The sequence below is a fragment of the Lissotriton vulgaris genome, chromosome 9, assembly GCF_964263255.1.
Source record: "Lissotriton vulgaris chromosome 9, aLisVul1.2, whole genome shotgun sequence".
Classification (NCBI taxonomy): domain Eukaryota; kingdom Metazoa; phylum Chordata; class Amphibia; order Caudata; family Salamandridae; genus Lissotriton; species Lissotriton vulgaris.
This window is the reverse complement of record NC_141697.1, coordinates 1,027,091,596-1,027,114,693: the sequence shown is the minus strand read 5'-3', so window position 1 is coordinate 1,027,114,693 and position 23,098 is coordinate 1,027,091,596. Positions and strand designations below refer to the sequence as shown.

Here is a 23,098-nt window from a genome sequence, read left to right as displayed (position 1 = left end):
ATAACATGGCTAAGAGCATTTGCTCGATAATGCATGAATATCGCTGACTTTTCAGCGATATTCATGCATTGCGGCTGTTTTTTATCGCATTTGCGATAAACCTTGCTAATAGCAAGGTTTATCTGCGATAAAAATCGCCGATGTGCGGCGATAATTTTTGTCTCTAACCAAGTTAGAGACAAAAATTATCGCTAGTTGTTGGTAATATGCCCCCGGGTTTTTGCTTGCAGAAATCGGGAGGCGGGAGACTAGCACTGAAATCAGTAGTCTCACGCCTGAATCGGGAGGGTTGGCATGTCTGGATTCTCTACAGCTGGGGCCATAAACTACATCCGCAGGGCTAGGTGATAGCCTGGGACCGGCCTGGCATCTAAAATGGCTGCCGTGCACGACAAAATTGTGGCATTGGAAAAAAGGCAAGATGGCGCAGACAATGTTTATCAATAAGGATTCATTTATAACAAAATATTTTATCGCACTGACAAATTGGCGGTCAACACTTCCTGATTTCCATTGAATCGAACGTTAACAGACGTCACGCAGCAAAAAAAAAAAAAGCTCACGCACAGCCGCTGGAAGACATGTATCAACATATATGAGCCTCCTCAGCCACCCTCAGAAAACATAAGGGATTAGGATACGTCTCCCGCACCCCCTTATACCTAGTAATTTAATTAAAACGAAGCACAAAATGGCGAATTCCCGTTTCGCTACCAGTTTGCGGCCCAGTTCGCGGCCCGGGAAGCGCTTCTACCGTGAAAAATAATTTTTTTTTTATTTTCCCCACGGGACCCTTTAATAACCCCAACAACATTCCTAGGGGGTCAAGAGGGGTATACCTTGCCCCCTTTCATTAAATTCCCCCTTCGTTTTTCACCTCTTCTTCTCTCTCGATCCTACCGAGAGATAAGATGGCGGCCGCTCCGGACTGTTTAGAATGTTGACAGACACCGGGGAGCCAATCAGCTTCGCATCGCAAAGTTCAGTTTCGCGAAAAGTAAGCGGACCGGAGCGCAGCCCGGAGCGCTGTTACAGATATATATCTTGTTTTGAACGTTAATTTCTCAAAATCCACTGGAGCACATATATTGAGACCTAGCAAAGGCACATCGGGCTAACAGTCCCTACAATTTTGCCAAGTTTCGTGCAAATCCATTCAGCCGTTCGAGCTAAAAGTGAGGCCAAAGGCCCTATGGAAATTAACATGGGGAAAACGCGTTTTGGGACCCCCCTTTTTTCTCGGCCCCCCCTTGACGAAACCCCCCCAAATTTTCAGGGGCTGCTCAGAAACAAAATGTGCCATTTTCCTGAAAATTTCAGCCAATTCCGTCCACAAACGCCAAAGTTATTAGACATAGAATTTTCAAAAGTTCCATAGACAAAAAATCCGAACTATATATACCTACTGGCGACACGCCAGTAGGTAATATATATATATATATATATATATATATATATATATATATATATATATATATATATATAGTGATATCTTTCTTTTACATAACAATTAATAAGTATATTTGTCAATTTTTTGCATTCATTTGTCTATTCGTTTGTCTAAGTATGTGCATCGTATCTTGATCTATTAAGTATTTATTGCCCCAGCTCTCTTTACAATTTATGTATAATATCCCTGCCTCCAGCAAGTTATCTTGTAGTGGGGACCCCTTTTTTCTTTACATTGCAGTACTGATATGCCAGTCTCCATCTTCTGCTCAACGTGAGATCCGGAGCAAAAGCTGTTATGAGTATAGAAGTCCATGAACTTAGCCCTGCAAACACATTTAGGAGAAAAGATATCAAGATTCGTCTCAGGGAGGCAGCATCATGTATCTTTTGTTTGTAATCATTGGTAACGAACACAGACCCTTTCTTGGATAGGTTCATTTTGAAGTATACCTTGTACATCCAAGCTTAGATCACAGCATTACAGCCTCTATACTGCTGGATTCTGATGTCCTGATCAGACTGAAGGACTCCTGGGAGACCATACTCAGGGTGAAGTTCATGTAGTAGAGAATGGAAACTCGCGGGACACCACAGGAGATAGAAATGCACTCATATCAGGAGGTATTCATCTTACCCAGATGACTGCGTTCTCCAGGTAGGACTCGAACCATTGAAGCACAACACCATCACAGATGATTCCGCATGTGAGAATGCCAAGCACAGTTCAATGGCTTCTAAGGCTGCAGAGTGGTCTACCATGAGGAGGCAGCAGAGGTCATGTTGCCATAGATCTGTAGGCTGTCATCAACCATTCGGATAGTCTCCATATTGTATTGAGTCTAAATTCAGACTGGTAGCCTTGAAGGAATGCATTGCTTTTTATCTTATAAAAGTGTTGGTGATGGCCTTCTTAATGATCTTCCACAGGATGCCAGATGGGGGTATGAAAGATAATTTGAAAGGTCATTGGACTTTAGGTGAACTTGGGTACGAGGCAAGTTTATAATGTTAACCAGCAAATTCGGAACTCATAGGAGATCTCCTTCACTATATGTAGTGGGTTCACTATATCTTTTTAGCAGGTGGCTATCAAAGATTACAAAAGTCTTGTCAGTTTCTCAGTGGGGGAGAGGGATGTTAAAGGCACTCCAGTTGGGTATGTAATGGGATGGGATAATTGTGGTTATCTCGAGTGTGGGTATGATTGGCTAACGCCCCCTACTCTCAGTGATGATAAGTGTGTTCCGCTACCCCAGCCTGGCGCTAAATTATGTTGGTGGGACAAAATGAAGAGTAGCCAGAGCTGCTTTGGCATAAGATATATCAGATGTAGAACACCTCTAGAAGGGCCCACTATATGTACTTTAATTATTCAGCTGAGATGGGGATGCCTATAGGGTGATTCTCCTCAATGTGAGACTCTTGTCTTAGGGCACATACTAACCACTGCCCCTATTTGAGCCAAATGCACTTCTACAGCTGTGTATCCCCATAGAGCAGAGACAGGCAGAGGTACTTTCACTATTGCTCCAGTGAGATTGGTGAAGTTGTGAGTCAACAGACTTTGCAACTTCACATGCCCTTACTAGTTTTCTAGTACTAATTTATCTTGGATGACTGTCATCCAGCTAAGTTCCTGTTCTCCAAATTGAGTGTAAGTAGTACCTGCTATCCATCTCTTTTTCAAGCTTCAGGGAAATATTGTGCTTTCCCTACCTGATATATTCATTACCTGAACAGAGGTATTCAGAAGAAGTTAAACCTGCAAAACAGAAAGGGAGAATATGTGGCCTAACTGTCCAGATATGGTACCAAACTTTAATTGTCAGAATACTGTCTGACTTTAATATCATATCCTAAAAACCGTTTACAAAAAGTTGCCACATCGGAGTTAATAATAGAAAATCTACACTGGATGGGGTGATATTTTTTAAATAATGTTGGGGATATAATATTTAAAGAAAACTCCCAGAGAGTGGTGGTTAATATTGCTTTGTTTTTATGAATCAAGCTCACACTTTGCTTGTTTGAGAAAAACAAAAGTTGTTTACATTGTAAGGAACTACCATGATGGCTGCTGGGATGGAGGTCATCTTGAATTAATCCGTCAGGATGGCAGAGTAAATGTCCTCTGCCACATCAAGCCCAAAGTCATAACGTCTGAGTTTAAAAGGAATACAGTGTATTTTACACACGCTCTTAATTAAGCACAGGAGAAAAGTGCACAATTGGGAGAGTTCTAAGGCTACTGATATGTGCAAACAAAGAAATTTGATTGCTGTCTCAATTCTGAAATGGTAGGATCTATGCAAGGATATCACCATTCTCGAGAGCCCCAGCCTCTAAGATCACTGTAACACAAGGATAGCTCTCCTTCTTAAAACAAGAGCAATTATGGAAAATAAGATAGAACAATAGTTCAGCTTTTAAAACTAGGTCTCCAGAGTTTTCAATTGAAAAGGCACTAATTTGAGGCATGTTGTACATTGTTCAAAAACTATTAAAACTAGTTTTCCTTTTAACTGCTGAGATTCTCTGCTCCACAGCCACTTTTCCAATCAAGATGAACACAGTGTTTCTGTTTTATATATTACAATAACTAGGCATGCGTAAAGTACCTTGTAAAATGACATCATCAATCGAACGTATGTTGTTATCATTCAGCTTCAGCTCTTCCAGGGTTGATGGCAGGTGTGTTGGGATCTGCACCAATGAATTTCCATCCAGGTACAATCTCTTTAAATGCTTTAGTGTCTTAAAAGATATATCAGTTGTGCATTTATTACAGAGTCAGACAGACACATGGCTTGTAGTTATTGCATTGATAGACTCAGAACATAACTATGATGTAAACAGAATGTTTAGGCTCAGATTCTAGACATTAAAGACCTATTACTCGATATATTATGTTACTTTATTACTTTCCAATTTTTCCTATACCTAAATGACGATTTTTGGTGACATTTGAACATATAGGGCATGATTCAGAAAGGTAAATGTACACATTTCTGCAATTTTACAATTGTTTTCTATTCACAAATGTATTTTACTAGTAGTACCTTTATGACTGCGGAGTCTCCACACATAAAAAGATAGGAGAGCACAGTAGCATGCTTATTGGCAGTCTGAATTAGTAAAAATAATTCCAATTCAAGCAATCAATGCATATTTTTAGTCTATACATTTACACTGCAGCAAGTACTTATTTTGAAAAAAATCTAAAGGCTTTGATTACTTACCTTTTATGTCTATGGCATTTCAATCAAAACTACTTATCTACAGAGAAAGATTTATAAGGCAGCTTCTCACAAGAGGAGGTTTGTTCATGCTAATGTTTGCAAGTAGACATTGGTTCCTACATTAAATTTGCTTTCAATATGTTGCTAGCATGGCAGCTGGAAACACCTAGGCCTTGACTAACATTCATCAGGCCTCCACCCTCTTCATGACCATCAGGCTGGGAGGTGGAATGGCTATTTCATTTTGACCTGAGGCCACAAAGGGTGTACAAATGAGAACATTTGCCAAGCTCAGAACATTTAGGCAGACAGATCCTCATGGACAATCTGACAGGCCAATGGGTGTACTTTGAGTAGTTTGCTATCTGAGGGACAGTGGGGAGCATCTTCTATTCCCCTTCCATGGTTGGTGGTCCTCTGCTCTTCTGTAATGACCAGCTGTGCATGTGTAGTCAAGTAGTGGGATTCCCTGAGGTTTGCTTGTTCTAGAAAGAGTGGCTCCACCAGCCCAGAGAAGATGGTGGTGTGAGCTTACCATGCTCCAAATGCAATGTCCCTCTGTGCACATCTAAACCACGCAGTAGAATGGAAGAAGAGCAGAGATAAATCCACAAATAACTGCTGCAACACCCACTTCCTGTATCCAAATCATGTAGGAAAGACACCACTGTCATAAAAACTCCTTCAACCAAGGGCAAAATAGAGGTCTATAAGTCACTTTTTCTTGTTTAAGCGTAATAAAATAAAACATCTTACTGAGAAAGCTCCTGGACCAATGTTGAGTGTAGTGAGGTTGTTTTTTCCCAGATTGATCCTCTCCAAGTTTGGCATTCCATGAAATGCTTCATTTGGGATTAAAGTTATGGAATTTCCTACGGGAAATGATAAAAAATGTTTGTGTGAATTTAAGATATCAGCCTTTTTAAATCATGTTAGATATGAGATTGTGATAACAATGAATCGTGCAACTCTGGATGTGTTGGTTTCTTAATATGTGAATGGGCTTAAGACTCATAATTTAAGATTAATAGATACACAATGTTGCACTGACGTTATGTACATATAGTGCAATTGCACACTATATCCTGTTTCTCGAGTTGGTTGTGATATACATGCATTCTGGACCAGCTTATTTAAATTATGTTGTCTCAAACACAGCAGGGACTAAGATGTCTTCAACTGGCTACATTGTGGGCCTGGTTCATAGATGTCACTGCAATTTTCTCTCTTTTTCTTCAGGCCTGCTTTGAGGAACTTTTTTACTGGTTTGCATTTAGATGTAGCTGTCTTTAGTTTTCAGATGAATGAAGAACAATTCTTAGCCTGACAATAAATACATGTGCACAATGACTTGGTGCCTGCATGGTCTATTCAGTCCTGCTGTAGAGAAGTATGGCACCTGAATAAATGTCAGGGTGCCCTAATCCTCCTGTCATTCTCTGCGGAAGGAGACTAAGTGGGAGATTTACTAAGATTTTGTACTTTGTTTGCGTCACAAAAGTGATGCAAATTGGCGCTAAATCTTTTTTTCTCAATTTACTTTCCAGTGCTAAACAGAAAAGTAATGCGGAGCAGCGCATAGCACTGCATTACTTTAAGCCATACCAAGGGTGGTACATGGGCGTTACCATGCAACCACCCAAGGTTTCTCACACTAAACCCAATTTATTAAATAAAGTAAAGTGGAAAAATGGTTAAAGTGAGTCTGTGCATAGTATTTTGTACTGGAAGTGTTTCTTCCAGTACAAAATCTATTCTAGACTCGTGGAGACAACCTTGCACCAATGCTCAAAGGTGTCTCTGTGGCGCACAGCAACGTATTTCAGCGCCAACACTAGTGAGAGGGGAGGACAGTGCCTTATTTTAGTAAATAGGACGCTCTACCCCTCTTGCCTTTTAACATAGTGCAGCGCAGCATTTGCAGTTGCTGCAGTACTCTACCTAAAAAAATATTACATCTGCCCATTAGAGCATGCTATCCACTCAGTTTGACTAAAATTCCTGGCATATGTGATAAAGCACAAGTAAGGGGAAATCTATTCTAGGCATTTAGACACCTTGCATCCTGTTTAGTTTTTCATCCCAAGGACAAGAATAAATTGCATATCGGTAGAGCCTTCTTTTAACCTTCAGCGGTTGCTACACCAGGAAAGCCATTTTATTTAGTTCAAGTCAATTGCATTACTTAAGTGAAACCCCTTTCATTAACACAGGTCAGTTGGATTGCTTTCCAGTCTGAAGCTTGGCTGACATTCTCTCTCCCAGCGGGTTGCTAGTCAACAATTGTTCAAATTTATCATTTTGAAAGAGCAAGTTCCAAGCTGGGGGTCTCATGCTATATCATCATCAATGTAATCACAATAGGTTTCGAAGTTTTCACAATGTTTCTTTATTTATTTGATTTGTTTCCTATGTGCCTATGTTCTCTTAAAAACCAGCCAATGTGTTTCGTTCTCAACAAACTTCTTTATGATGATATCTATGATTATATCCAATCTTGTATATGAAAAGGGTCAATAGTTAGTGGGTGGAAATGTTATTCTACCATATATGAGCACATTCCAAAACTGCCTAACAAGGCAACACCCTTTTTAAATTGCCCGCATAATATGTCATAGTTATTGCATCCAATATGAGAAGCGACTGTTGTCTGTCCTATTATATATGTTGTAATGACTGTGCCATATTTGGGCACATTAACATCACTTATATCATGTTTAACAACTTTCTTTAAGACTATCAAGTCCACATAATAGTGCAGAAGATAGAGTACAATTGCTGATGCAATTTGCTTTAATGGATACACAGATGTTGGGTTTGAGTGCATGTGCAATATATACTCTAGAACATTTTAAATAATGGAATATGATAATACTCATTAGATTGTCTGTCCAATATGATGGTATGACTAATATGACAGAGCTGGGCTAGCCCACCTAGTTTGGTGATTGAAGGTTGTCTCTCCTCCATTATTATTTTGAATCACTTCCTAAATATGTGTTTTTTCTGCCTTTCCATATTTGTAATAGCAAGCCATCCCAAACTATTTCTCGAGCACACAGTAGTTACAGGTTGATGTCGTTATACCCTTACATAGTATAGGACTTATAGCATGTGAAATTATTTCATTCTCAAATATCATCCTTTTAGAGAACACAGTGCATGGTAGAGTGGTGAGTTATAATTAATGTAGTGTGGCGAGTGAAGTCACAAGACTGTATATGGAGATGCGCGACCTGTAGTAAATTGAAGGTTGTGCGTAAATTATAAATTTAAGTTATAACTGGTGGTGCATAAATTATAAATTTAAGTTGGAACTATAACTTTAGAATTTTACATAGTTTAAGTTGGGTGTGTATACAAGACCAAATACAATTTCCTGAACAACAAGTTATCATTAACCTTTGTTTTTTCATTTATTTTTAATGGTTTTTTGTTTTAAATAAAAATGTGTTTCAAATTGTAGTGCTGGGTGTCATTTAATTGATCATTGTATACTGTTATGGAGTCTAGTTTTGAAGAGGGGAGTAGAGTGGAGTGACATTAGATATAGTGAAGTAATGTGTTATACAACAGAGTGGCGTAGTTTGTTGTATAGTGGAGTGGAGTATTGTTGAGTGGAGTCGCGTGTTGTACAGTGGATTTGTGTGTCATACAGAACAGTTGAGTGTCGTACAGTGGAGTGTCACCGACTACAGTGTTGTGGAGAGTCATTGAGTATAGTCTTGTATAGCGGCATAGAGTGCTGAAGAGAGCTGTACATAGTGAAGTACAGTTAAGTAAAGTGTTGTACAGTTCAGAGTTGTGGAGTGGAGTGTCAACCAGTAGAGTGGTGGAGAGTATTGTACAGTGTATTATCATATAGTGGAGTGTCACAGAGTGGTGTGTCATACAGTGGCATATTGTCACATACTGTAGGAGAGTGTCATAGAGTGGAGCACTGTGTCATATAGTGGTGTGGCGTGCTCTAGACATGAGTAGAGTGGCATGTGCTAGAGTGTTATACAGTGTAGCACCGTATCATAGAGTGGATGGGTATAGAGCAGAGTAAGGTGTCATTTAGTGGCATAGAGTGTAGGTGAGTCTTGTAGAGTGGAGTTGCCTAGAGCACAGTAGGGTGTCATACAGTGGACTGGCTTAGAGTGGAATGTTGAACGCTGGCATAGAGTGGGTGTAAAGTACAGTGGAGTTGTGTAGGATAGAGTGGAGTAAACTCTAATATGTGGAGTGTTATGTTGTACAGAGGAGTGGTGTGGAGTGGAGCAGAGTGGCCTGGTTTATCAAACAGTGTACTTAAGTGTCATAGAGTAGAGTGTTGTATGGTACTGTAGAGTGGAGTGGCATGTTGTAGAATGTTAAAAAGTATAATTTAGTTGAGTACCGTGGAGTGGAATAGAGTGGAGAAGAGTGTTCTAGAGTGGAGTGGAATACAGTACAGTGTTGTAAAGTATTGTAGAGTGGTGTGGTATAGAGTGCTGTAGAGTCTAGTGGCATAAAGTTGCATAAAGGGGAGTGGTGTACAGTTGAGTAGTGGAGTACAGTGGAGTAGTGTGGAATAGTTTGTTATAGGTTACAGTGGAGTAAAGTGAGTTCAAATGGCATAGAGGTTGTTGGGTAGTGAGTCTTAGAGTGGAGTAGAGTGTGTTGTAAGTAGACTGTAGGGCCATACAGTGTAGTACAGTGTCATACAGTGGAATATAGTGGCAGTAGAGTGCTGTGGAGTGCAGGTTTAGAGAGTGCAGTACAGGACAGTAGAGTGGAGTGGTGCAGCATACATTGGACTATTATATAGTTGTGCATAGTGTAGGGTAAACTGGCATACGCTGTAGTCGAGTTGAGTGGTGTGGCGTAGCGTAGAGTGAACTACAGTGTAAGATAGTGGAGTGCAATGAAGTAGAATACAATGTGGCGGCATAGCGTAGAGTGGAGTAACGTATTATAGATTGGAGTGGGGTGATGCACCTGGAGTGGTATGCAGTGTCATAGATTGAGGGAAAGTGTTCTAGAGTGGAGACTAATGGATTGGCAAAGAGTTGAGTACAGTGTTGTAGAGTGTAGTGAGCTAGAGTAGAGTATAGTGTGGCACAGTAGAATGACAGAGTGTTGCAGAGTTGAGTGGCATACAGTGCCATTGAGTGGAGTGGTGTAGAGTGAAGTGGAGTCAAGTAAAGTTGAGTAGAGTGGAGTAAATCCTGGTGCAGTGGCATAGAGGAAGTTGTGTGGAGTGTTGTAGAATGGAGTACAGTCTGATAGAGTTGCAAAAAGTAGACTACAGTGTTGTATAGTGACACAGACTGGAGTACAGAGTTGTACAGGGGAGTTGTATAGATTGGCATAGAGTTTGGTAGAGTGGAGGGTCGTAGAGTGTCTAACAGTGGAGTGAAGATTCATAGAGCCGAGTAGACTTTAGAGGCGTATACTGGAATGGCTTAGAGTCTAGTGCTGGATAGTGTTCTGTCGTACAGTGTGGTATCCTAGAATATCGTGGTGTACAGTGTCATGGCGTAGAGTGTTGTGGCATACAGTGGGATGGTGTGGAGTGGCGCACACTGGAATAGCACATAGTGGAGTGGCATGTAGTGGAATAGTTTTGAGTGGAGTGGCGTACAGTAGAGTGGTGTAGATTGGTGTGGCGTACGCTGGAGTGGCGTACAATATGGTGGAAAAGCATATGGTAGAAAAGCATAGAGTGGAGTTGCACACAGTGGAATAGCATAGAGTGGAGTAGCGTACAGTGGAGTGGCGTATATTGGAGTGTCCTAGTCCGGAGTGACATACAGTGGAGTGGGATAGAGTGAAATAGAATACAGTGGAGTGGGGCACAGGGAAATAGCATAGAGTGGAGTGCTATACAGTGGAATAGTGTACAGTGGAATGGTGTGGAGTGACAAACAGTGGAATAGCATAGATTGGACAGGCACACAGTGCAGTGGTATAGAGTGGTACAACGTAGAGTGCAGTAGCATATAGTGTAGTGGGGTACAGTGTAGTGGCATACACTGGAGTGGTGTACAGTAGAGTGGGATAGAGTAAAATACCATAGAGTGGAGCAGCATAGAGTGGAGTTGCAAACAATGGAATGGCATAGAGCAGATGGGCATAGAGTGGAGTAGTGTACAGCTAAATGGCATAGAGTGGAATTGCACATAATGGAGTGGTGTAGAGTGGGGTATCATACAGTGGAGTGTTGCACAGTGAAGTGGTGTGGAGTGGAATAGCGTAGAGGAGGAGTGTGGAGTGGAGTGGCGTACAGTCAAGGGGCGTAGACTACAGTTGCATTCAGTGCAGTGGGGTAGAGTGGAATAGCTTATAGTGGAGCGGCATGGAGTGTAGTTGTGTACAGTGGTATACCATGCAGTGGATTGGGTTATAGTGGAGTATCATAGATTGGAGTGGCTTACAGTAGAGTGGCACAGAGTGGAGTTGTTTACAGTAAAATAGCATACAGTGGAATGGCGTTGAGTGGAGTAGTACACAGTGGAATAGGGTAGAGCGGATTGGCATAGAGTGCAATGGCATACAGTGAAGTAGCATACAGTGGCGTGGAGTGCAGTTGAGTGGCAAACAGTGGAATAGCATAGAGTGGAGTATTGTGCAGTGAAGTTGTGGTGTAGTGGAGCACTGTGGAGTGCCTCCACTGGAGTGTCATACAGTGGAGTGGGGTAGAGTGGAATAGTATACATTGGAGTGTCTTAGAGAGGAGTAGTGTACATCGAAATGGCATACCATGGAATAGCTTAGAGTGGACTGACAGAGTGAAGTGGCATACAGTGGAATAGCGTGGCGAGTAGAGTCAATCAATCAATCAATCAGTGACACTTGTAAAGCGCGCTACATACCCGTAGGGTCTCAAGGCGCTTGGGGGGGGGGGGGTGCCGCTACTGCTCGAACAGCCAGGTCTTCAGCTTCTTCCTGAAGGAGAGGTGGTCTTGGGTCAGGCGTAGGTCGGACGGGAGGGAGTTCCAGGTCTTGGCGGCCAGGTAGGAGAAGGACCTTCCTCCTGTAGTCGCTCTTCGGATGCGGGGGACGGCGGCGAGGGCGTGGTTGGCTGATCGGAGGTGGCGTTTGGGAGCGTAGAAGTTGACTCGGCTGTTGAGGTAGCTCGGGCCTTGGTCGTGTAGGGCTTTGTGTGCGTGGGTGAGGAGGCGGAAGGTGATTCTCTTGTTGATGGGGAGCCAGTGAAGGTCTCTCAGATGTCCGGATATGTGGCTGAATCGTGGGATGTCGAGGATGAGTCTGGCTGAGGCGTTTTGGATCCGCTGGAGTCTCTTCTGGAGCTTGGCGGTGATCCCGGCGTAGAGGGCGTTGCCGTAGTCCAGTCGGCTGGTGACGAGGGCCTGGGTGACGGTCTTCCTGGTCTCTGTGGGGATCCACCAGAAGATCTTTCGTAGCATGCGTAGGATGTTGAAGCACGCCGAGGAGACGCTGTTGACTTGCCTGGTCATGGAGAGGGAGGAGTCCAGGATGAAGCCCAGGTTTCGTGCATGGTCTGTCGGTTTGGGTGCGGTGCCCAGGGCGGGAGGCCACCAGGAGTCGCCCCAGGCGGAGGGTGAGGAGCCCAGGATGAGGACCTCCGTCTTGTCCGAGTTCAGTTTCAGGCGGCTGGTCGTCATCCACTCGGCTACCTCTCTCATCCCTTCGTGCAGGTTGGCTCTGGCGGCGGCGGGGTCGTTGGTCAGGGAGAGGATCAGCTGGGTGTCGTCGGCGTAGGAGATGATGCTGAGGTGGTGTTTGCGTACGATGGCCGCGAGGGGGCTCATGTAGACGTTGAAGAGGGTTGGGCTCAGGGATGATCCTTGGGGAACGCCGCAGATGACTTCGGAGGCCTCTGACTTGTACGGTGGTAGGCGGACTCGCTGTGTTCTTCCGTCGAGGAAGGAGATGATCCATTCCAGCGCCTTGTCCTGGATTCCGATGTTGCTGAGGCGCTGTATTAGGGTGCGGTGGCAGACCGTGTCGAATGCCGCGGAGAGGTCTAGGAGGATGAGGGCCGCTGTTTCTCCCTTGTCCATCAGGGCTCGGATGTCATCGGTGGCGGCGATGAGGGCGGTCTCGGTGCTGTGTTTGGCTCGGAAGCCGGACTGTGAGGGGTCGAGGGATCCGTTCGTCTCGAGGAAGGCGGCCATCTGCTTGTTGACGGTCTTCTCGATGACTTTGGCTGGAAACGGGAGAAGCGAGATGGGGCGGTAATTCTTGAGGTCGGTGGGGTCCGCTGTTGGTTTCTTGAGTAGAGCGCTGAGTTCGGCGTGTTTCCAGCTTTCGGGGAAGATGGCGGTGTCGAAGGATGTGTTGATGATTTCTCGCAGGTGGGGTGCGATGACAGTGTCGGCCTTGTTGAAGACGTGGTGAGGGCAGGGGTCGGTCGGTGATCCGGAGTGGATGGAGTTCATCGTGCGGATGGTGTCTTCGGTGCTGATCGGGGTCCAGGCGTGGAGGGTGGTGGTGGGGGGGGGTGGCTGGTCGGTCGTGGTGTGCGTTGGTTGGTTGTTGAAACTGCTGTGTATGTCCGTGATCTTGTTGTGGAAGTATGAGGCGAGGGAGTTGCAGAGGTCTTGCGATGGGGTGATGTCGTTGTTTCCTGCGCTGGGGTTGGAGAGCTCTTTCACGATGTTGAAGAGTTCCTTGCTGTTGTGTGTGTTGTTGTCCAACCGGTCCTTGTATGCTGTTCTCTTGGCGGCGCGGATCAGCTGGTGGTGTTTCCGGGTGGCAAGTTTGTAGGAGGTCCTGTTGTCCGGTGTCGGTTCCCTTTTCCAGACTTTCTCGAGGGCTCGGCAGTTCTTCTTGGAGCTCTTGAGTTCGTCGGTGAACCATGGGGCCTTCTTGCTGCCGGGTCTGCTCGGCGGGGTCCTCAGCGGGGCGAGTTCGTCCGCGCAGTTGCTGATCCACTTCGTGATGTTCTCGGCGGCCTGGCTGGGGTTCGCTGAGCTGGCAGGAGGGTGTTGGCTCAGGGAGGTGGCGAGCTGGTCTGCTGTGATCTTGTTCCAGCTTCTGCGGGCGGTGTGTTGCTGGTGTTGGTGGGTCGTCGTTCTCTTGAAGGTGAAGTGGACGCAGCTGTGGTCCGTCCATTGAAGCTCTGTGGCGTGGCTGAAGTCGATGTCTGTGCTGGATGAGAAGACGGCGTCGAGTGTGTGTCCGGCGAGGTGGGTGGGGGTGGACACCAGTTGCTTGAGTCCCAGAGTGGCGTACAGTTGAGTGGCATAAAGTCAAATAGCATAGAGCGGAGCAGCGTACAGTTGAGTGTCATACAGTGGAGTGTTTTAGACTGGAGTGGCGTACAGTGGAGTGGCCGACAATGGAGTGTAGTAGACGGGAGTGGTGTAGAATGGATTGTAAGAGTGGAGTGGTATGAAGGAGAATGGAGCACAGATGTACATTACATTTGTCAGGAATATGCACTATGGTGTGCAGATTATTGCAAAACAGTAATTTGAGCTGCCTTGCGTTTTTCAAGATTAACCAAGCCATGCAGGGCCAAGCATGGTGGCCTTGTGTTGCTTTGTAAATGAGACTTAAGTATTGCATTGCCCACGGGAGACCATGCAAGGCACAAGGGTAACATAATACAATAATACATCTGGCTCTTAATTATATATTGTGCCACTGTATACTGTGATAACTTTGCGACATACGATGGTACATGCCAGTGACAAGGTAGTATATAATTAGCTAATGGTTGCCTTTACAAAATTAAAAGACCGGCATATTTTTTTTAATACACTTTACCTGTAGTCTAAGCTAGGTACATAATTAAATGTAAGTAGTAGATTTTATTATTATTCCCAACCTATTACCACTTTATTATGTGTTAATAGGTGGAGAAATTAATTTATAGTTTCTATATTTTTTTAGAAGTCCATGGAGTACCTTGCTAGTATCAAGGACCTTTAAAATGTAACATTTTATTGTTTTTAAGTTGCAATGTAATTTCAATGTATTTTCACAGTACTCTACACTTTTCTTAATAAAGAATTAAATATGTAAAAAATAGAAAATAGAGAATATACAGTAGCGCACTATATTTGTGAAATATAGCGTATAGAAGTGTTTTTCATAATTTTTTTACATGACCTTTGGTATTCACAAAGGGTATTTACCACTCAAAGTGTCCTTTGTGAATACCAAAAGTTGAACTTTACAACTTTTGGTAGTCACAAAGGGCATTCACGAGTAGTAAATGCCCTTTGTGACCTCTGAAAGTCGTAAAGTTAGACTTTTGTCTAATTTTACCTTTGTGAATCGGGCCCACTATATATTGTTTCCCACGGAATACCACTTTAATAAAGTGCTAATAGATAGGGGAACATTATAAAACCTAATACTTACCTATACCTAAGCCTCTAACCCAGAATACAGGGAAAGTGGCCTTAAACAACATGACTGTCTTCAACTTTTGTAAAGGCAGTCATTAGCTAATTACATAATGTCTTGCACTCGCTAGGTAACACAGTAGCTTCATGAAATACCACTAAACTACTGTGATTTCAGATACAACTAAGTTAGCATACCTTATAAATTAAAAGGAACTTACATGTACTAGCCAAAAGGATCATCTACACACCATATTTTATATTCCTGCCAAATTTCATTCAATTCCATTCAGCCGTTTTCAGGCTACTCATGGGTGCAAAGTCTATGGACCATGCATTAGTGCCAAAATGCGTTTTGGGACCTCCATTTTTTTCTTTGCATTGGCTGTTTACTAAGGACAGACCAGATAAAAATAAATATAGGAGTGTTGTGAAAACTCTAGGGGCTTATAGGATTACGATGATGATGATATATTGAGTACCGCCCAGCTTTCATCAATTTCTGCACTTGTGGCAGATCTCAAACAGCTAGATGCTACTTGCGGAGAGCGTCAACACAAACGTTAGTACTGTGTGTGGCGTGGAGTCATTGTCAGCCATATTTGTTCTACAGAATTTAGTAATAATGTGGCCCAGAATCTGTTTTTTGCTTACACTACTACCACTACCAGTGGACCCCCCTAATCCTATTCAACAGGATGGTGCGATCTCTTCCTAACTTTAGTACACTTTTTAAATTTTCCTTTTTCACCTGTTCCTGAAAAAATGTCCCACAACCCATAGTTGATTTAGCAAGTAAATTTCTGTAGCTGTTGCTATTATCGATTATACCTTGAATTATTTTCAGCTACTTTATTATCACTTAGGTAAACAATGTTTGTTCTTTTTTTAGTAGTGTTTAATGCAGTGTGAAATTGGCTTACATGTAAAACACCTCAGCACCTACGGTCCAGCAGCACTAAGTAAACCTGTTAAATACGTCATAAAACACAACTATCCAGTCAGGTGTTTTTTTAAATGCCTGTATATGTTTCTTCCAGTTATTCTGCCATGATTTCTATACAATCTCTTTGGATTCCTTACAGATCATTGATAAATCCCTTGTTGGCTTTAGAAAAGGTGTATGCTAGGGTTTTATAAGCTAGTCTTATAAATTCCAGTAAGAATTTTCATTAGAAACTTGATTGACCTCCTAGGCCAATATTTAGAGAGTACAAGTGCTAAGGGGCATGTCATATTCAATAGTGTCCCACATGGAATTAGCAAATATGTATCTCACAAGATTTTTGCTTTCCCATTTTATACAGAAGGCTGAGTTTTTTTTAATGTTATCTAACTAGAGGTCCAGACTGGTGTCAAATGAAACTTAAACTATGGTTTGTCAGACGGCACTATTACAGTAAATACTGCACAGTGGTTATGGTCACTGGCAACTATTGTGTCCTTTTGACAAACTGAAGGAAAACTGTGAAAGCAATTTTGCTGTTACTTATACACATCATGGAACTATGTTTATGGAATGTATTGTACTGAGTAAATGTTTTATTTATATTGCAATAAGAGATATGCAGTAATCATTTCATCATGTCAAGAAAAGTTAAATAAGTTGTAAAATGGCTTACCTAGAAGGTCGAAGCTCTTTATATTTACATCCGCAACAGCTGGAATTGTTCTCAGTTTAGCAAAGGTGCAGCTCACAGTGATATCAGAGATGAAACAGCCCAGGGGTAATGGTGCCGGCACTGGAGAAAGTTCATCTGGAAATGGGCTTGATGGACTTCTAAATACATCACCTCGTAAGGGACCACCTTCTTCATCTGGTTCATTATCATAGTCGTCCTCCTCTTCCTCTTCTTCTCTTGCACGTTCCTGTTGCTTTTGTTCCTCCTGGCGTTTTTTCTCTTCTCTTTTTCTTTCTTTCTCCCTTTGATCCTCCTCTTCTTTTTTCTTTCGTTCCTCCTCTTCTATTCTCAGCTGTTCCTCTTCTTCTGCCTTCCTTCTGTTCTCTTCAATGATTTTCTCCAGCTCCTCCTCTTCCTTGCGTTGGGCTTCCAACTCTTTTCGCTCTTTCTCTTCTCTCTCTTGTTGCCTTTCTTTCTTTCTCTGCTCCTCTTTTTCCTTTCTGTGAATCTCCTCCTCCTCTTCTTGACGCTCTTCTTCCTCCCGTCTCAGTAGCTCATCCATCTCTGCTTGCGTACGTGGGGAAGGCATGAGTTCTTCTATGCTAGGGTCATTTGGTTCTGGAGAATCACCAGAAAATTCAGGTCTGTCATCCATTGCAAGACTCTTTAGTACTAAACGTGAAGATGGTGTTAAAAGTATTGAGAAACAGAAAAGGAAGGGTGATAAGAGCCACAATAAATCCATGTTAGTGACACCACATTTTTCCCTCCAAGCATTTTGTTTCCAGTACTCAGGCAGTCACATGCACTAAATGGATATCCTGTGAACCATGATAGCAGAGTACTTATGCGGCCCCAAGATATATTAGCAGTCTTTAAAGACTATAGGAAATCTTGAAGGAAAGATGTATTTTTTTTAGTTCTAGACATGATTAAACAGATCACTGTCAGTCTGTTATTTTCTTTATTAGTTCAATACATCTTATGAACCATTAGCGTATTAATGTCAACTTTGGAGGGAATAATGATACAGAAAAGATGTTAAAATCCAGTGTGAAGATTTCAAAGTGTACACTGAAAGTTGTGCTCATTAGGTACAAAAGGAATACTTTTCAAGAGTGAAGAAGACAAAGTACCAAATGTTACATTTCTTTAACCATATCCATTCAATTTTCATAAGAACATTTTGAACATAGTAGCTTGTGTTTATTATCCTTTTTAGCAAAACAATGGTAATACTGTTATAGATTTGATATATTGTCCAGCAACATATTGAGGGGATTTTTGTTTTGTATTGTACGGGCACCAAATAATAAAAGTGTATGTACCCCAGAAATTTTCTGAAGCTTGTCTACATCAGGGATGTGCACAATGGATGTGAGCACGTGTTTCTATAAGATGCTACCTGTGTAGCACATGTGTACACTGGTATGTAATTGTCCAATAAAGTAATGGACCATTGAACACTCCTCAGATTTGGATAGACCTAAATAAATACAACCATAGCATCATCACCCCCTTCTTAAAAAGAACTCTGCAATCATCAGGCCTATCCCGGGTCTCACTTGTGTGGCCAAACATTTATAAACTGCTACCAATATAAAATTCTCTGTAAGTGACTATAAATCTGGCATCCATGACCGGTGTGGTAATGAAACTACAGTCACATATTACCTAATGGAGTTGCTATTTGTGAGTGTCCAGCTTTAGGTTTGTCTTCACTGACTTATCAAAAAGCTTTGATAGGGTTATTGTCCCCACCGTGCTCCACTTGTGAATGGATTCTATGGTTGCTAATAGCATAGTTGTATAATGGGTGAGTATCCTTCCTTTCTAATCACATATCTGGAAACAGCTGCTATTCTTCATGTACTCCATCTTAAAAATGACCTGTGGTGTGCCACAATATTTGGCACTATGACGGAATGTCTTATACATATATATGGTCCCATATGCTCACTTTCTCAGCAAATATGAAACAGACATCCTTTTCTATCCTGATAACATCAGTACTTGCACGTGCAGGACTGAGACTTTTGGACAATAACTTCCAGTTAATGCTCACACTTTATTGTCCACCCACATTATTAGGTTGTGGTCTCTGTCCTTGCTTTGTTGTATATATGTATATATATCTATTGTGTAAATGCTGGATGTGAGTTGGTTTGACTGAGTGAGTAGTTTGATGAATGGGAGTTTCTTCTTGTATGTGTCTGAGATTTGCGTTCTATTTTCTGATATCTCTGTTTGTGGGGACTAAATATCTTGATTTGTTTATGTAAAAAATTATCAAAAATGTGTTTGGTTGCTTTAAGATTCCTTATGTTCAGCACATTATATGATTTTGATATGTATCCTTATTTGATCTGTTGATATATTTTGTTATTTATTTATCTTAGTATATTTACTGTATCTCTAATAAATGTTGCCTTATTTGCATTTTGTTTCTTTTTGTATATTCTGTATCACATGCTCCCTTGGGTCATAGGTAGCTTTGTTGAGTTTTATCATTCCTGAGACGTTTTCACGCTCTATTACCATCATTGGGCAGGTGACACCCTTTCCTCGCTTTTGTGAGGTTGAGCTTTCCTTACATCTGTACTGGTGGCCTGGAAAGAGTTATAGATTGTCTTTTACACATTCAATGGTGGGTGAATGAAATTTTCTCTGTGTGATTGCCTTTGGGACAGAGGTCATGGTCAAAGTTCTCATATATCCTAACACTCTTCCATTCATGTTGCCATACACTGTGGGTGTGCTACTGGTTCCAAAGTACCACAACTGCAACTATCCCTTGCACATGATTGTAGGTACCGAGTCTTCCCTTTACCACCTGAGTGGGGAATGCCCTCTTCTACAGACCCTCATAGGATGGTTCTTGTACTAGTAGTCCTAATGTCTTGAACCCAATGTTGAAATGGTATCCATACTGGGCTGCATGCTAAAACTTCGAGCAACTTACTACACTTCACAATCTACTCGGATTACCCTGTCTTTTGCATTAAAAGGTCTTATCATACCACATAAGCCATATAAACCATTATACTGGCTACCAAACAAACATCATATTGATTTCAATATCCTGTGCAGGACTTAAAAATCTTTTTGAAGTTAGATCCCTTCTCATTTCACCAGATTGTGTCTACATTAAAAGTAGACCAGTTATCTAAGGTCGCCCTCCCGAACCCGTTCTCCAGGAGCAAAACAAAATTGTTAATCTCCATTACACCTGGAAAAATGCAAGCAACATTAATCAGTTATTTTCAGCTCAATTTCCAAAATCGGATTTAATAGTGAAATCAGATGTTTGATAACTGTAGTGGAAAGGTAACTTTATCAAAATATTCTTTGTGCTGCTTAAGCCAACATTGGCTTAGAGCCAGTTTGCCACTCATCTTGACTCCAGAGGCTCAATACACATTCTTTGCTGCAGTTAAGAATCCTGCTTTCCAAAAGACAACAGCTTGGTCTCTGGACCGAGAATGGCAAGGGTGTTTTCAACAACTTGACAGTTAGCAGAGATTAGGCATCTGGGACAGGACAAGGAAGCTGGAAGCACAAAAGGACAGCCTTAGTACTAACTATTTTCACATTGGAGATGCCAAATGGGGCTGACAGGCTCTGATCTCATTAATTCCCAGGGCCATCATGGACCTGCAGCCACTCAGTCCAGCAGAATAGAGGGCCAGGTTGGATCCTGACAGATGGGAGATTACTTCATCTAAATAGGAAATGGTTTCAGGATAGCTATGGACCTCCTAGTGGAAGCAGGGGTTAGACATTTTTGATTTAGGGAATTTTCTATATTTGTATAGCTAAGCTAAGAGTAAGTGCTTCAAGAGGAGGTATAGAAAGGTAAAGATGCCTTCAAGGGACTTTGTTCAATCTAAGTTTTGTTATTTAAAATTAATATGAGAAGAACCAATTTATCGTCCTTACAATGAGTGAATCAAAACTGATCAAATTGTGTTGTCAACATGAAACATATAAACAAAGACACAGGGTGTATACGAAAAAAGTGTTTTTATCAAATAATTCATTAAGAAAAATCAGCTTCATATACAGACAAATAAGCGAATAAGATTTTAGGACTGTGGGTACACATAAAAATAAATTGCTAAGTGACTCAACAGAACCTAAAAGACACCTATCCCAAAACACATTGAGTGAAACAAAGCAAGGGATGAAGTGCAAAGTCGACGTTTCGGTTTCTTAGCAGTTATTTGATGAAACCATCCTCAGGACTGTAATCAGTTCAGATCTGTATAGAAATATTGTAGTCTGTATGCGGATTATCGTCATCCGCAAGAAGATCTTGGAAGGATCACAATATCCTAGGGACCTGACTATCAACTGCGGAGATCGCTCATCCAAGTTGGATGTAGCGTCTGAACTTCACTCACATAGGGTTCACGTATTCATACACAGTAGAATTCATCCAGTGTATGTTAGGTGAATTATTATCAAATTTCTGAGACAAATCAGGGGTCGATGCACATAATTTGCGCTTAAACGAGTGGCTTCACTTTGATGACACGCGTTATTGACCTCACCTCGCTGCATCTTAAGACACTGCAGGATCTCTGACTGCTCACAGGCTCGTTTAAGCGCAAATTATGTGCATCGACCCCTGATTTGTCTCAGAAATTTGATAATAATTCACCTAACATACACTGGATGAATTCTACTGTGTATGAATACGTGAACCCTATGTGAGTGAAGTTCAGACGCTACATCCAACTTGGATGAGCGATCTCCGCAGTTGATAGTCAGGTCCCTAGGATATTGTGATCCTTCCAAGATCTTCTTGCGGATGACGATAATCCGCATACAGACTACAATATTTCTATACAGATCTGAACTGATTACAGTCCTGAGGATGGTTTCATCAAATAACTGCTAAGAAACCGAAACGTCGACTTTGCACTTCATCCCTTGCTTTGTTTCACTCAATGTGTTTTGGGATAGGTGTCTTTTAGGTTCTGTTGAGTCACTTAGCAATTTATTTTTATGTGTACCCACAGTCCTAAAATCTTATTCGCTTATTTGTCTGTATATGAAGCTGATTTTTCTTAATGAATTATTTGATAAAAACACTTTTTTCGTATACACCCTGTGTCTTTGTTTATATGTTTCATGTTGACAACACAATTTGATCAGTTTTGATTCACTCATTGTAAGGACGATAAATTGGTTCTTCTCATATTAATTTTAAATAACAAAACTTAGATTGAACAAAGTCCCTTGAAGGCATCTTTACCTTTCTATATTTACTTACCCAAGCCCTCAAGGGTATTCCGGGTTGCTCACTTCCTTAATAATTACTTCAAGAGGAGGTAGGCTTGAGGTAAGAAAGTAGATAGTATTAGGTGGTAATAAAATGCTCTAATCCCTAGTGTACAGAATAAGACTGGCATCAACATCTCTCTAGAACATTCCTGGACCTAGGAAGGCCCTGCTGGAAGAAGAAAAAACAAAGAACCCAGGCTCCTGCTACAGTGAAGGGGCTGAATTGCTCTCCGAGGATCATATTTACTTGCTTCAAGAACATAAAAAGTAGAAGGACACCTGGCTTTAACAAGGCTCAAATAATCACTGTGGACTGGAATCTGTAGGAGCCCTGGCTGAAGCGAGATCTGGTATCTCGGAGCTTCTTCTTAGGACTGTAGTGTAGTTGCTATATTCCCAATAGGTTCTGCACATTGGAATAATATATCCTATAGATTAGACGTAGGACTGAGGTTGACTGTGTCTCTATCGAATATATTAAACTTAATAGTGAGTGCTAGCTAGCTCAGAGGTCACTAGAAACTTTCTCAAATTCACAAGAAGGGATTCATTTCTGACAACCACATAAACATGACAACTTTGTTTCCCAAGAATAAGAAATATATCTCTAGAGTTGTGGAAACAATAGATAAGTATTTCACTTAGTCAATCGTGCATGCTTCGCTTCTACAGTGTTTGCAGTGAGTTAGAGAGACGGGCTTTTCAATAAAAAGGAGTTATTGAACAGTCTTATTTCTCATGCAAGAGAAGTGAACTGCTACAATCGTTATGCAGACTGCAAAGTATAATGCGTACAGCGAGAATAATATTATAAAATGATACTGTAAGAGCATTGTATGGGTTCTAAGCCATATAAGAATACATACATAAATACATAGGCTAAAATTACTCAACTGGTGCTTCTAAAATACACTTACCCCAATGTACCTAACCTAAGTCTAGTTAGCGGGATGAGGTAAGTGTGGTGTAGCATATGTTTAGTTTTCTTTGCCAATATTCTATCCAAGATTTCTCTAGGTTCTAATCAGCTCCATACCTTAGTTAGAATGAAGGAGGTCTGGTATCTCTGTCTCAGGACTCAATTTCCCAACACCCCACAAGGAGAGCTTGGAAACACTGGAGCTGAATTCTCTGCAGGAGAAGAGACAGCTTCCTGATCAGTGCGTCAGCTGGAGGGTCGGCTTCCTTC

General features: G+C 41.8%; 1 protein-coding gene across 3 annotated transcripts in view; it reads right to left on the bottom strand.

Moving 5' to 3' along the window:
- Positions 1-23,098, bottom strand: part of ECM2 (extracellular matrix protein 2) — a 187,479-nt gene that overhangs the window by 102,647 nt on the left and 61,734 nt on the right. For 2 of the 3 annotated variants that reach the window (XM_086938934.1, XM_086938933.1), the window contains exons 4-6: positions 16,621-17,292; positions 5,448-5,563; positions 4,071-4,206 (exon numbers count right to left, since the gene is read on the bottom strand). In XM_086938934.1, coding sequence (XP_086795060.1) covers positions 4,071-4,206; positions 5,448-5,563; positions 16,621-17,292 — 924 coding nt within the window. The remainder of the gene's footprint in view (positions 1-4,070; positions 4,207-5,447; positions 5,564-16,620; positions 17,293-23,098) is intronic. The other variant, XM_086938935.1, reaches the window with a different exon arrangement.